General features: G+C 40.3%; 1 protein-coding gene across 2 annotated transcripts in view; it reads left to right on the top strand.

Moving 5' to 3' along the window:
• LOC142139111 (uncharacterized) overlaps positions 1–16,366 on the top strand; it is a 441,344-nt gene that overhangs the window by 401,214 nt on the left and 23,764 nt on the right. For both annotated transcript variants that reach the window (XM_075196426.1, XM_075196427.1), the window contains one exon: positions 4,587–4,669. In XM_075196426.1, coding sequence (XP_075052527.1) covers positions 4,587–4,669 — 83 coding nt within the window. The remainder of the gene's footprint in view (positions 1–4,586; positions 4,670–16,366) is intronic.

The following is a 16,366-nucleotide window of genomic DNA, read 5'->3' as shown; positions in this document are numbered from 1 at the left end:
CTATCCAATAGCACCACTCCTCTGCCTTTATCCACTTTTTATTTCAACTTATTCAAAGATTCTTGTTCAGTTAAATTTTTGTTGCGAGGGCTATCATAATTACATTGGCATAAGTATTTAACCACCAGTTCCTGAAGTAAATCAATGCGACTGCTCCTAGATTGAAGGGGTAAAATTTGGATGCTGGTTTAAGTCCTGACTTGGAAGTGTTTTCATAATTAAAAATTATGACTGATTCTTTCCTTGCAAAGTGTCTCATAAGGGTTAGTTTCCTGGTATATTTATAAATATAGATGTACATCTGAAATATATTAGGTTTTTGAGTAGGGCCAAAGGTAAGTCCCATACCAAATAGGGAAAATTCTAATTTATTAAGCTGGTGCTTAGATAGATTAAAAATACTGTTATCTTTCAATGTGTCTTCATTAATTACCGTATATACTCGAGTATAGGTCGACCCAAATATAAGCAGAGGCACCTAATATTACCACAAAAAACTGGGAAAACTTATTGACTCGAGTATAAGCCTAGGGTGGGAAATGCAGCAGCTACTGGTAATTTTTTTTTTAGATTTATTCATTATTATGTTTTTTATTTACATCTGTATATGCATTTTAATTTTACACATTTTTATATCATGTGTGTTTTTGATTGATTAGCTACTGAATGATTCATGTATTTTTAATCTGACTGGTTCTTTGGACATATGCACCTTTCTTTATTAAAAATGAATCAGTGGTATATTGCTATTTGTACAGATATACTGTTTGGCTTAAGTCGGAGGATAGGTGAACACTTTCAAATACACTGGGCTGATGCAAAACCCAGGCCTTTTGTGGCGCACACTGAATGGGCTTCAAAAGTTACCTCAGCTGACTTTTAATGGATGGAAAAAAATATGAATTGTGCTCTTGTTTTGTGCTCCTTCTACAGTGCAGCTGTAATATTGAAATTTCTCCAGGCTGTTATGCAGGTAGAAGTACCAGGTTTAGGCACCAGTGGCGGATTAGGTGAAGATTCATTCACATAAAACATTGTTTCCTCAAGTTCTCCTTTAAACAATACTAAAACTAAAAAAAAGAAGTTCAATGTTGCTATATTAACATATTATACATAGAGAGTATTTCTTGGTTCACAGAAGAAATTATTGAACTATTATTCCTGAAACACAGAGTTGATACCAAGCTAAATCTTTTTGGCATGCTATCTGTTCCCTATCTTGCAGAAAGCAGGCATGAAAACAACCAGCTTTGGGTGCATATCTAGAAAAAGCAGGACTGATTTTGAACGTGGTCTTGTAGGTGTGACACCAAGCATCAATTTAAAAAAAAAAATACAGTTTGTTTGCCATTTTATCACAACTGCTCCATAAATATGGCTTTATGGTCCTGATATAAGCTTGCCATTTTAGTGTAGCCCTGACACATTTCAAAATGGGGTGCAGGGGGACACTGGAAATAAATATCTTTATATATGTGTGCATTAATATTTCCACACCCCCTGATTTGTAAGCATGGTGCTCTACTTTATTGATTTCATTTGCAAAAACTGTTTTATAAATGAATCGTAAAAAATAGAACCATCAACTACTTTGTGAGACATCATAATGTAAGGTATCCTGAATAATACTGTATTATGAGACCCAGCAAATGCCATATCTGAAATTCACCCCCAAAGAATAGGAAAGGGAGAGAGAGAGAGAGAGAGAGAGAACGAACTTACCTGGTCTCCGGTCCCTCAGCTCTTAAGTTCTGCAGTGGAACGCATGTGCGTTCCACTGACAGGCAGTTCGGCATTTGTGCCGAACTTCCTGTCAGTGGAACGCACATGCGTTCCACTGCGGAACTTAAGAGCTGAGGGACCGGAGACCAGGTAAGTTCACCCGTGTATAAGCCGAGGGGGCCTTTTTCAGCATATAAAAATGTGCTGAAAAACTCGGCTTATTCACGAGTATATACGGTATATGTATTTCTTCTTTTGTCTTTTTGGTCCCCCCTCATTTGCCCCTTCTTCTGTATGCCTGCGTTTCATTGGTGAGGCTATTCAAATATCAAATACAAAAGTGGAAGTTGCTCAAATCAATTTATAGGCCATAACAGGTGCTGAAAGGGTGGGGTTATCCTGCAAGGAACATACACACAACATTTTTTCCCCCAGCACACTGCTATAGCCAGCAACAGATCTGCCATTTCTACTGTAGATAAAAATGCAAAAGTCTTTGTTGCACACATTTGCAAATGTATGTTTAAGCCATCCTGCCACGCCAAGGCGCTTTTGCTAATAGGATGGTCCTACTCTAAACAATGAGAGTCCCTATATTTGGGCCATACATATGTGTTTTTAAATTGAGAGCTAACTTACCAAAGAGGTACCCCAGAAGCCTCCAAATAGCAATCCAATGTCAGCACTCCCCCTCAGCTACTGACACCAACATGCCTCTCAGACAAATACAAAAGTGGAAGTTGCTCAAATCAATTTATAGGCCATAACAGGTGCTGAAAGGGTGGGGTTATCCTGCAAGGAACATACACACAACATTTTTTCCCCCAGCACACTGCTATAGCCAGCAACAGATCTGGCATTTCTACTGTAGATAAAAATGCAAAAGTCTTTGTTGCACACATTTGCAAATGTATGTTTAAGCCATCCTGCCACGCCAAGGCGCTTTTGCTAATAGGATGGTCCTACTCCAAACAATGAGAGTCCCTATATTTGGGCCATACATATGTGTTTTTAAATTGAGAGCTAACTTACCAAAGAGGTACCCCAGAAGCCTCCAAATAGCAATCCAATGTCAGCACTCCCCCTCAGCTACTGACACCAACATGCCTCTCAGACAAATACAAAAGTGGAAGTTGCTCAAATCAATTTATAGGCCATAACAGGTGCTGAAAGGGTGGGGTTATCCTGCAAGGAACATACACACAACATTTTTTCCCCCAGCACACTGCTATAGCCAGCAACAGATCTGCCATTTCTACTGTAGATAAAAATGCAAAAGTCTTTGTTGCACACATTTGCAAATGTATGTTTAAGCCATCCTGCCACGCCAAGGCGCTTTTGCTAATAGGATGGTCCTACTCTAAACAATGAGAGTCCCTATATTTGGGCCATACATATGTGTTTTTAAATTGAGAGCTAACTTACCAAAGAGGTACCCCAGAAGCCTCCAAATAGCAATCCAATGTCAGCACTCCCCCTCAGCTACTGACACCAACATGCCTCTTAGACAAATACAAAAGTGGAAGTTGCTCAAATCAATTTATAGGCCATAACAGGTGCTGAAAGGGTGGGGTTATCCTGCAAGGAACATACACACAACATTTTTTCCCCCAGCACACTGCTATAGTCAGCAACAGATCTGCCATTTCTACTGTAGATAAAAATGCAAAAGTCTTTGTTGCACACATTTGCAAATGTATGTTTAAGCCATCCTGCCACGCCAAGGCGCTTTTGCTAATAGGATGGTCCTACTCTAAACAATGAGAGTCCCTATATTTGGGCCATACATATGTGTTTTTAAATTGAGAGCTAACTAACCAAAGAGGTACCCCAGAAGCCTCCAAATAGCAATCCAATGTCAGCACTCCCCCTCAGCTACTGACACCAACATGCCTCTCAGACAAATACAAAAGTGGAAGTTGCTCAAATCAATTTATAGGCCATAACAGGTGCTGAAAGGGTGGGGTTATCCTGCAAGGAACATACACACAACATTTTTTCCCCCAGCACACTGCTATAGCCAGCAACAGATCTGCCATTTCTACTGTAGATAAAAATGCGTTTCATTGGTGAGGCTATTCGAATATCCTCTTTGATGTGTTTTTCCTGTTACCACCCCTTTCGTGTGGCATTCGGACCGGGGACAAAAAACTCCACTTGCAGGAGATGTAAAGATAAAGTGTATAGTTTCACTTGTTGTAATGATAACGACATTATCCTGATCGCGCATGCGCAGTAGATACTGTGCATTCAACATGCGCAAAATGTTGGCCCTCATCAGTTTAAGTAATTGAGTAAGCGTTGAGGTTGTTCCCATATGCTATGAACTATTTTTATTTTTATTTATATCTGGTATATTGCTGAACTTGTACCCTGTATAGTCCTGTGGAACATTCTTCAGTTTACTTTTTGTGTGGAAGTTTTTCAAACCCGCAGTTTAGTAAAAATACCCCCAGATATCCATTCCCTCTGAGCAGAATTTAATTTTGGAGCCTGACATGTGCCTGATGTTTTTCAGCTTCATATGCCATGCAGTGTTGGCAGTCACATGGCAGGGAGCTCATTAAACCCACTGGTCACCACGCTATTCCTTATGAGTGCAGTGCTTAGAGGAGATGACAGTGGGGAACAGCACAGGTGGCAACTGTATAGGGCCTGCTTGTAATTATGCCCAGTTGTAATTCTACCTAGGGACCTATATGGAGTTACTCTGGGTCTGATTCCACCATCTTTTTCTTTCCCTTGTTTATCATCCTGTTAATATGTGATCATGTGTTTTACTTATATAAGTTTTCCATGTATAAGTATTAAATGGTCCTCCCTATGTTGACACAAAATGTATCCATGTCACATCTGTTTTCTAGATTATAATGGCAGAAGAAATTAAATCCTTGAAATGGTATCCCTGTGTGTATCTTGCAGTATCATTGTTTCCTCTTCTGAACAGGTTAGTATCATGTATGTGTTACCATTGTACATATTTATAATGTATATTGTAGTTTATTATTATAGTTTTAGTTCATTGCATTTCAAATAAGCTTTGTTACCTTTTTTTTGGAACTTTATGTTTATTGAGAAAACATTTGTCAATCAAATGACAATAAGCAATTTGTTAAAACAAACAATACTGTTTCCACAAAGTTTTTTCTAATACCAGGATATTAAACAGCGAAGCGTTTGGAATTGCAAGTAAAAGCAAAATAAATCATACAGCATCAGGAGATGTGTTCCATTCGAACCCGGAGAGGTCCCAGAGATAGCATGAGTGGCCCTTAGAAGGTTTAAAGTGGTTAAGTATCAGGGAGGCACCGGCCAGATCGACTCTTTCTAGAGAAGCAAGGCGTCCATAGAGCATCAAACTTGGGTAATTTATCATGTAAATAATATGTATTTCTTTCCAGGCATACTAAATGCCAAATGTAGTTCTTTAATGGCGATACAGAATGAGGATCCATTTGTTTCCAATTCTTCGTTAGTTGAGCTTTTTCAGCCGAAAGAATGTGAGAAATCAGCTTTTTGGTTTGATTACTCTCATCTTGGGGGGGTAGTAAGAATGTCCAAGGGCCTTTAAGAATTAGTAGTTCTTATAGGGAGTTGATAATAGAATGTACTTTATCCCGGAAAGGGATAATGTGCGGGCATGTCCACCAAATATGCAGGTAAGTGTCCCTGTGACCACAATTCCGCAGAATTGGAGGATGGAAACATTTTGCACAATATTTCAAACCAGTAATAATAAATCTTATAAGCGGTTTCTTTTATCCTCATCAAAATGGAGAAAGTAGAAATGCCTTCCCTGTTCTCTTTCCAGAAGGTTTCAAGCTTTGTTACTTTTGAGAAAGCAATTATTTACTTTTGCAGAGACTACAGGATAAATAGTCAGTCTAAAGGTGATAAAAGCTATGGCTATGAAACTATCTGGGCTTATTTGCGGCATGGCAGAGCTGAATTAAGGTTCTCAGCATCCTGGAGCACTAAAGACAGAGGGCCCTCTATGGAGTAAAATGGCTATCATCTTAGACAAATACACGGGTAATACTGCATTCAATACTGTTAGGTGCACACAGCTCTCCCTTCAGGAGCAAAACAGTGTAGTGTGAAGCATAACATGCCTCCCAACTGTCCTTGCAGCCAGACCAAATCCTGACTAAGTAGGACAGTCACCCAAACTTGGGACTGCCCCACCAGAACAAGAACAGTTGACAGACTGTCCTGCTCACTCCTAGCAGTTCTTGCAGCTTTCACTTTCTGTGAGTTCTGGTGTCTTAAGCTCAGCTACTGCATGTCTGAATCCTGGAACGTTGGGGCCCTATTTGGGAAATAAAAGACAGGTTTATTAAACAGGTACATAAACTTTAGAAAGCCCTAATCAGCATTAAATCAATAGCACCTATGTTTAATAATTAGGCCTCCCTTCCTGCAACTAGCCTCAACTATTAAATTAAATTAGTAGTATTCACATTTAATAAATGGACCTATTCCCCTCCAAGCAGCCCTGACTTTAAATTAATAGTATCCACATTTAATAATAGAACTATTTCTCCCAAAAGGCCCGACATTACATGAATAGAATTCCAAAGTAATAAATAAACTTACTTCCCTTTCACCAAAGAGCCCCAGCAATAAATTAATAGCATTTACAGTTAATAAATATGCCTATTTCCCACAACCATCGCTGTCATTAATATTCTATTAATATTCTCCCCAAACTCAGCCTCATATTAATTAATAGCCTCTAAACCACCTGAGCAATAAATTATAGGTCCCATCACCTCACCTTAAGTTAATAGGCCCTGCTATTAAATTAAATAGCCCCACTAAATAATTAGCGTCACCAGCCATGAAATTATTAGCACACCTCCCACCTGCATTACATTAAGATCCTTCTTCCTGGTGTGATGGAGAGGCAGACTCTTCTGTCTGCCTCTCATGCAGTACTGCGCACAAGGGATGCCACCTGTCATGTGGTGTGCGTCCCATGGGACATGTATCAGAAGGAGATAGGAGGATGCTGGCACACAAAAGAGGCGGTGGCCACACAGATAGGGGAAGGAAGGGAGGAATGGATCATACAATTTGCAGCCGCATGAAGGTGGCTGGTCCCAGAGGAGGGGTCAGCCACCAAAACCATAAAATGCCACAGTGCCTGGTCCAGGGGAGCCAGGCACATGTCCCCAGTATTCCCCCTTAATCCAGCTCTGCTGCATGGTAGCATGTGAGGATATGCATGTATACTCACCTCCCCTATAAACACCCTTGAACTTCTTGACGCCCACACTAGAGGCACCAGAGGAGTGACTTTACTGGCACAGGGTACATTTTATTAGGCTGAGTGATGTGGCCTTATTTGTTACAATTTTCAATTTGGGAATGTTGGTAATTCGTAGTCATGGTCAGGTACTATTAGCTAATTAAAAAACACACACATCAAAGTCTCAAATGTCAATAAATTACTTCTTACCACAAGTGTTTCATTTAGGCCAGAAGCTATATATATTCTAATTCTGATTATATAATATGTTTTGACTGCAAATGTCCTTAAAGGATATGGCAAGTTTGTCTACAAATACTGCAGATATTGGAGACACTAACTTAAAACACACACACATTTTGAGAAGAATATGACATTTACAATATTTAGACAGCTTTATAATTTTTTAAATATTTGCAATTAATTAAAATTTACAGCCTACTTAATTAAGCTGGCTCCCTCGAAGACTAGTAAGAAAGGAATTGCTAGAAGTTGCAGGCTATTGTCTTCTCAAAAGGCTGTGGGGATTGACATTATTGTGGGGGGGAAAAGGCCTCAGTAGAAGAGTTTCTTATCTCCAAAATGTGTGCCTGTCTTGATAACAGAATGGAAAAGTAATCTCTGAACACACTTGTTTGCCTATCATTGAGAATGCAATGGTGTTGTTGCCGGGCTACCATTGAACGCCTGAATAACTCACTGGAACTCAGCGCCTTTCCCATCTGAAGCGATTATTGTTGAGACTGTTTTGACAATTCCGCACAGAAGTGTATTTATCGTTGATTGATTGAGACAGGAGTTCAAAGAGCAAATAGACCAATGCATCTAGGTGGCCTTATACATCTGATGTGTGTCAGGTCCAGCACTGACAGTTTCTTTATATAAAGCTGTGTATATGTATGTATGTATGTTTGTGTATGTATGTATATATATACATATATATATATATATATATATATATATATATATATATATATGTATATATATATATATATATATATATATATATACACACACACAAGCCTCCTTGTATTGATTAGAAGCTGATAGGCTGTGCTGCCTGTCAGTTGCTTCATGGCTACGCAAGGAGCATTTTCTCATTGTACATAAGGTTTTCTGTTTTTGTCAAATGTATTTCAAGCAGTAAGCAATAAGAGGATCCCCAGTGGATTTAGGTGTGAAATAACATGGAGAACAAGGGGGTGTGTGGGAAGTTCTTTTTAGAAAACTATTTTATTCACTGTGTGTTTATTTTACAGTAATTTTTGGAGGTGCACTATAAATCCCAGCAGGTCTAGGTGCCAGGGCATGCTGGTGTTTGTAGTTCTTCATGTGCCAGCATGCTCAAGCAACCACGGGTGCCCATGCCCAATCAGGCATGCCAGGGCTTGTAGGGACTAGTGGTGCACCAGCAAAAAATTTATTTTATCAATTTAATTTACTCCTTATTACCAAATACCCATTAGCTGGGGTTTTGGTAGGAGTCCTAGTGCTTTCAGCACAGGGCTGTTTCCTTCTAGGGAGATAGATTAGTTGTTGCAGGCCCAATTCACCTAGGAAATAAAGTCATGGGCTGAATAGTCTAGGGCTGTGTGAAATTGTGACAGGAGGGTCCATGCTGCAGGTTTCCCTGTTATCACCAGTTCAGCCTGTCATAGCCTAGTACTAGTAGCAGCACTATTCATCCCTGCTCCACCGATCTAGTAGCAGCACTGTTCATCCCTGCTCCACCGATCTAGTAGCAGCACTGTTCATCCCTGCTCCACCGATCTAGTAGCAGCACTGTTCATCCCTGCTCCACCGATCTAGTAGCAGCACTGTTCATCCCTGCTCCACCGATCTAGTAGCAGCACTGTTCATCCCTGCTCCACCGATCTCGATTTTGCTGCTACCAGCCTAGGCTGTGATTAATGGTGCTGGGACTACATGAGGGGAGAGGCACGCCGTTTTTTAAATACTAGCAAGGTCTGTGCTGATAATTATAATCATCAGCATGGCTCTTGCACCTGCCCTTCAGTAGCCGCAATGGATACAGCGTCTGACAGACTTATACACGGTTGTGTCCAGGTCAGACCCAGCTGCATTTGCTTGAACATGCCTTTACTATACTTGGTCTACACTCAAACTTTACTCCATCTCCCAGCTGCCCTGTGTTGAGCCCAGTGTTCCCGAGTAAGTGCTCCACCGCCTACCCAGCAGTCCTCATTCACAACAAGCAGTCAGGCTGGATTCAGCCACAGCAACCAGCAAAGATGTGCTGCAGCAGCTTTGCATTGCCTAGGAAGCATGAGCGGTTCCAGGTAGTTGATATATATAATCGTTGTTGATTTGGCATAGCCGCACCAGTAAGTGCAGTCAGTGACAACTAGTCGCTGGAAACCAGCGGAAGTCCAAAAAGTATGGTCAAATTGGATGGCAGAGTAAGGCTATCCTAACACAATTGCTATCAGATCTCACAGTGTGTCACTATTCTTTGCTGCATATCACAGGATACTATACAAGTGAAATCCCTACTATAAGCAGCAATGAGGTTAAACCTTTCAGTATTTAGTATTCAGCCAAAACAAACAACTACTTGCCAAGGAAAGCTTGCAAAAGAGAGCCTTTTATTAGCCGACAGTGTTATACACTGTATTACTGCTGAACCTAAACAGCGCTACTTTGAAAAAAGTAAATCATCATCATCATCATAAAAAGAAATAATCCCCAGCATACAACTGAGATCTCTAATCCTGGGTTTTCCTAATGCTGTACGCACCCCCGATAGAACTGGGGAGGTGTATGAACAAGATGGCACTGGAATTGGAAACCTGCTATATCGAGGTAAAATGTATAGTAAATATAACTTTCTGGTTTTTTTTATAGCTTAGTAAATGCCATCTGAAACTAAATATTTCATTTTGGGTATAAGTCTTCTTTAATCCATAACTGTGGTACGCTGTTCACAGCAATAAACACCATTCCTACTGTAGTAATATCACCTATTTATTGTGTAAGAATTTTAGCTTTAAAAAGTGGTGGATAATCCAGAATAAAGACAGCAGACCTGTGAGCCCCACAAATGTTGTCAAAATTTTTGATAAACAGAGGTAATAACTTATCTCTTGATAAAAATAAATATGTTGGTGTTGTCTTCAACCGTAATGATATTGTTCTTTTTGCTCTTAATTTGGAAATACCCGTTTTAAGGGCAGCAAGGTGTTTCAATAATAGTCATTGTGAAACCCTTCGCTAGCTTTGTTCATTAGGTGAAAGTATAGATGAATGTAATGCGTGTGTTTTTTTTTCCTGCCACTGAATTATTCATAAAGCAAATGGTATATGATTCATGTTCCGCAGCATTGATGACTCCATGCTGCTTAATGCTTAATGCATATGTGTTCAGATGTGACTGAATCTTCAAAGGGGAGCAAAGCAAATGCTGCCAGATAATATACTATTACCATGATAATTATTATTATTATTTGTCTTTGTGTAGCTATGACAGGTTACCCATTGCACATTTATTTTTTTCAAGAATGTGATGAGTCTTTAGAAGAGCTTCCGTTGTATGCTTTCGTGCACGACTTATGGGGAAATTTATTACACTATAAAATTATAAATCTCCGAAAATCATAAAAGGCACGTTTCTTCAGGGATGTTTTGTCACTTTAGCTCCTTTGTTTGACCTGTACCTTGAACATTAAAGTCATACCACAAAAAGATAACTTGTATTAGTTTGAGGATTTTGTGTATTATGCTTTTTTGCCCCATGAATACACTCAACCACAAACCACAAACTGTAATCCTGATTTCAGACTCTTTTGTTTGTAAATAATTCATAATATCTTCTATTTTCTTGTGCACCAACAATTAGATGAAGACATTTGGGCAACTCTTTGAAATTGTTATGATCTGTGCTTAGTAGAATGTTCAATAAAAGTGGACTCTTACATCCCGTATTACATCCCCTAGCTCTATGTGCATATTTACAATTTCTGCTTCTTATGTATTTAGAGTTTTCTGTGTCTGTGAACTCATGCCAAATTGTAGTGATTTAACTCTCTCTTATTTAAAATTGTGATAATCAGTGTTAATGAGGATGGTGACCACAATAGTTATGCTGCCGGTGAAGTGGTTTTTAAATTTTTATAGACACTGTAAAACAGTGAAAGCAATATCTTGAACCTGGCCTTAGTCACTCCATCACATATCTGTGACATAAGTAAAAACAGATCGTTACCGCTCTGTTATCAAAAATATTTGCATATAAAGTTGGCACAGTTTTAGTTGAAAAATAATAATAATAGAGATGAGCTAAATAAGTCACAATAATAGGATTAGTGGTGTAACAATCAGTTTTGCAAAGGTGCAAAGCTCTGATAATACAATTTTTGAGTTCCACTTTTGTTTCACTATTCCCTAGAATGTTATTATCTGCTATGGTGTTAAGATTTTCCTTCACTGCAACTAAAGAGCCCAGATGAAGCCATGAAAAACAGCCCCAGACCATTATTCCTCCTCCAATGAACTTTGCAGTTAGCAGTATGCAATTGGGTAGGAAGTGTTCTCCTGGAATCCGCCAAGCCCATCATTTTAGAGAGAGCATTTCTACTGCTCCAGAGTTTGGTAGTGCGAATCTGTAGCTAGTGTGCACCTGCCCTCCCATGGATACCTAATCCATGATGCTCCAAACTACCAGTGTTTGTCTTGATGTTGTTTCCAGAGGCAGTTTGGAACTTGACAGATGAGTTTTACATGCTACACACTTCAGAGTTTGATGGTCCCATTCTGTGAGATTCTGTGGCCTACAGCTTCACAGCAAAGTCATTGTTGCTCCTAGATGTTTCCACTTCACAATAAAATCACTTACATTTGAGCAGGGCAGCTCTAGCAGGGCAGAAATTTGACGAACTGACTCATTGGACAGTGCCAAGTTAAAGTCATTGGGCTCTTCATTATGATACATTTTACTGCTAATGTTTGGCTATGGAGATTGCATGGCTGCATGTTTGACTTTTTTTTTTTTTAATGGTTTTTATTAAAGCATTTCACAGTAAAGGTGAGAGGGTACACAGTGGGGAGAAGACAAAACCGTGCACCAGAAGTCATGATTTGACATCACAGATAATATCATATGATCGCATAAAAAACAAACACCATAATGAGATATACAGTAGTTAGGATCCTTGAAATAAGTCAATGAGGCTAGGAAGGGAAGGGCCCACAGCATCTGGTGGGAGTAGGAGCACCGAGCCTTCGCCATCGGTAGTAAACTCATGTCAATTAAACCATTTAACCATGGGGGATGGGGATGCTGTCACAGAATAGTGGGCACTGGACGTCTCCATTTCAAGTGTATTTTGGAACTAATTTTGTGAATAGTAGGAAGGGAGGGGTGTTTCCACAGTTGTACGATTGTTGCCCTGGTAGCTATAAGTATATGCCCCCATATTTATCTATTTTGTTTCAGAATCTGATCTGGGTATAAGTGGAAGAGGGCAACAAGTGGGGAAGGGGCTAATGATATCTTCCGTGACTTTTTGTGCCTGGTTAAAGACCTCTAACCATATCAACTGGCTATCAGGACATGTCAAAAACACATGAAAAATGTCACCCATAGCACCACAATTGTGCCAACAGAACTTAGAGTGAACAGGCCATATCTTCATGGAGCTGGGGTAACATAGGTTATATGCATAAGTTTTAGTAGCATTTCCAAGTGATTAGCACATTTGGACATTCTGTGTAAATAATTATAGATTCCCATTTGTACTGGGGAGCATGTTTTGGCATATCAGAGATACGCGTCAGATGCTGGTAGCAAAAAGTGATACCACCTCTATTATTACCTTTAGTCAATTAGCATGTAACGGGGGTGGAGGTAGACTAAGAGAGCAGTTATGGTGGAGAAGGTCAGTGATCCAATGGTGCAACCAAAAGTATGGATTGAGGGAAGTGATATTTCTCCTGCAGTTGCGCAAAGAAGCAGAGGCCCTCAGTAGTAAACATGTTGGTAAGAGAAAAGAGCCCCCCCGGGAGACAAACTAGATAGATTAAGGTCAGGGAGAAGTTTAGAAACACTAGTTATAGGGACATTTCTATACTGGGGAACAAAATATTTGGATTACCCAATAATCCTATCCCAGACTCTAACTGCATCCATAGTGAAAGATAGGGAATGGAGAAGATGCGGTTCGCAATAGGGAAGATGGGTTGTAAGGCCTTTTCCAGGTCCAGGGTTTTTGAAGGGCAGAGAGCACCCAGTCTGTAATTTGCAAAATGATACATGCCTCTTGGAACTTAACCAAGTTCGGTAAGCTGAGACTTCGCTGATTCTTGGGCAAAGCTATGCAAGTGAAAGACAACCAAAGTGGGATAAGTTACATCAAACACAGTAGCACATTTGGAGGGATATGAATCAAGCGAGGGCAGGGAGTCTACTGCTATGTTAATGGGGGTATGTTTGAGTTTATGCACCTGTTAGCAATAGGTGTAGCTAAAAAGCTCAAACACACTAATTAGAAGAGGTGTCCACATACTTTTGGTCATGTATTTCATGTAGGATTTAGCCATTTCCTTCAATAAAGGTCACTTGTACTTTCTGTGTTTATAGGAGTAAAAAGATATTATGACTCTCAGATATTATAAACGGAAATCTGTAGGGCACCAAAATGCACCATGTGAATCAAAAGTCTTAAGCTCCATTGAAGGTGACCCATTATATACTTGGGAATCGTTGTCTCTGTCTAATAATGCCAAAATTCCATCTATTTTTCTGAGAAACCCCTGAAATTCTCTATAGTATTACTTAAAATACAATAAATCGGTTTTCCTTTTTATGTTCCAAGCTGTAGTGAAACTCTAGAGTTAGAATATTAGCTTCTCCTGTACTTGCAAGGAACTCATTAACAGTAAGAAATAATACCCAGTTTCCAGTGTCCTATTAGAGACACTAATAGGAACTGTGCATGTACAAGGAAAGAGAACAAACTGTTAGCAGTGAAAAGCCTCTTGTCGATAAAACATTTCTGAAGAAAATTACCCCTTTCCAGAAAGGAGAATGATTCATTCAAAAATGCTGGTGGTCTTGTTTGACTGGTTAACTTTATGTCTGTGTTGAACTAAAATGACCCGTTAACCCGACAGTGACCTGAGACTTTCTGAACAAAAGGATTAAGCTACAGACTAGGGCCTCAACTGAGGATAGTGTTGCCATTTCAGTGTGCTCTGTTGCTGGGCATTTGAGAGGATAATATTCCTGTCCATGGATTGGAGTCGCAAGAAAGATACAGTTTTTTAAACTGCAATTGGATGACATATGTTTGTTATATTTACTGAGGAAAGCAGCATGACCATATTCGTACAATATTTAAGATAAATTCAATGTATGTACCTGTATCTTTGGTTGTTTTGTGTCATCTACACTTTTATCATCATCATAATCATTGTTTACTCGTAAGGCGCCACAAAACTACAGTGCTAGACAGTCAAAATTATAAATCATAGAAATACAAATTACACATAAAAAAGAAGAGGTACAGAAAAGGTTGACGAAGAAAGTGCAGCCTGTTAGGCAAAGGATAGAGCGGGCCCTCACGAGAGCTTGCAGTCTAGAGGGTGAGTGCAAAGCTGAGCCAATTGGAGCTAGTGAGACTCAGAACGAACATGGGAATGCAGCTGTAGAGCATGCAGAGGGAATATTATCAGGTGTAGGTAGCATAGGCTATAGTAAAGAGGTTGGTTTTTGAGAGAACACTTATAAGAATGAAGGTTGGGGGAAGAGTCTGTTCTGGTTGGGTATCGTGTTCCATAAGTGGGGAGTCACATAGGAGGTGTCTTGGAGGGGAAAATGAGAGTGGTTACTAGAGAGGACCGTAGGTCGGTGGAAGATCAAAGAGCAGTGGCGCACGCTGGGGGGGGGGGTTTCTGAGTCTCCAGAAACCCCCCCCCCTGCACTTACCTAGTGCCCACCATAGCGGCATTGTCCTATACAGCAGCCGCGGCGCTGTCAAAGAAGTGTCCGTGGCGGTGCTGTATTGTATAGGACAGCGCTGCCGAAACGGAGCTGCTGCGCATGCGCTCGTGGGTTTTCTTTTTGGTTTTTTTTGGGTCAGGGGGGCCTGACAATCCTGCGTGGACCCCTGAAGAGGGTGAGAACGAATGTATCTTCTTATGAGGTCAGAGATGTATGAAGGTGAGGAGTTGGTGAGGGCTTTGAGAGTGAGGGTGAGAAGCTTTAGTTTAATTCTGGAGGAAATGGAAAGCCAGTGTATGATTTGAAGTGGATGGGAAGTGGCGTGAGAAGATCAGTTTTGCTGTGACATTTAGGATTTTAGAGAGGCTAGAAGAGTGAGGGTTAGGCCAGAGAGCAGGAGGTTGCAGTACATAAAGAGATAATGAAATAATGCATAAGGGTTTTTGTAACATCCTGAGTTAAACATTCTGTCAATGTGTCAAAGGAGGAGGCAACAAGACAGTGTAAGGAATTGGATATGGAGAGTGAAGCTTGGGCAGAGTCAAGGATGACATAAATATAGTGGTCTTGTCAATCATGAGGGACACTAGAGAAGGGCTATTGACACCTGAAGGGTGGAAAAGGATAAGCAATGTTTTGAACATGTTGAGCTTTAGATTGCATTGGGACATCCAAGTGGAGATGGCAGGGAGCCACTTAGAGACATGGGATAACAGATAGTGTCAGGGAATGAGAGGTGTATTTGAGTGTTGTCTGGACAGAGACTGTAGTGGAGACCAAAGGAGCATATTTTTTCTCAGAGAAGACAGGTATAAAGATATAAAAGCAGAGGGCCGAAAACAGAATTTGAGGAACCCCAACAGATAGAGGGAGTGAAAGGGAGGAGGTGTTAGTTGTAGCAATACTGATGGAGCATTAAAAAGAAAGTTGAACCAGGAGAGAACAGTGCTGCATAGGCCTAGTGAGTGATGAGTGTCAAGGAGCTGATAGTCATTGACTGATTGAAAGCAACGGATAGTTCAAGGGGAATGAGTATGGAGAAGTGACCCTTTCACTTGGCTATAAGGCTATCATTAGTCATTTTTGTAAGGGTAGTCTGGAGGGGTGAGGGCGGAAGCCTGATTACAGAGGAGCGAGTGAGTGGAGAAAAAGAGGGTCAGGCAGATGTACACAAATTGCTCAAGTAGTTTTGAAGCAAATGTGAGGAGAGAAATGGAGAGCTTTGGATAGAGAGAGAGAGAGAAAAGAGAGAGAGAGAGGTATGCTCTGGCACAATCTCTGGTGCATTCTCTGCTGCATCCCTCCATCACAGGGGTGACTGGGCTCTTACACTTTCTGTCTTGTGTTGCTTTAGTCCCTGCGCCCTGGCACTTCTTCCAGTACTCCAGTTTTTGAGTGCTCAGCTACTTGTCTGGATTGTTGGGGCCTTATTTGGA

Source organism: Mixophyes fleayi, chromosome 2, assembly GCF_038048845.1.
Source record: "Mixophyes fleayi isolate aMixFle1 chromosome 2, aMixFle1.hap1, whole genome shotgun sequence".
In the NCBI taxonomy this organism is placed as follows: domain Eukaryota; kingdom Metazoa; phylum Chordata; class Amphibia; order Anura; family Limnodynastidae; genus Mixophyes; species Mixophyes fleayi.
This window is presented reverse-complemented; position numbering and strand designations above follow the sequence as displayed.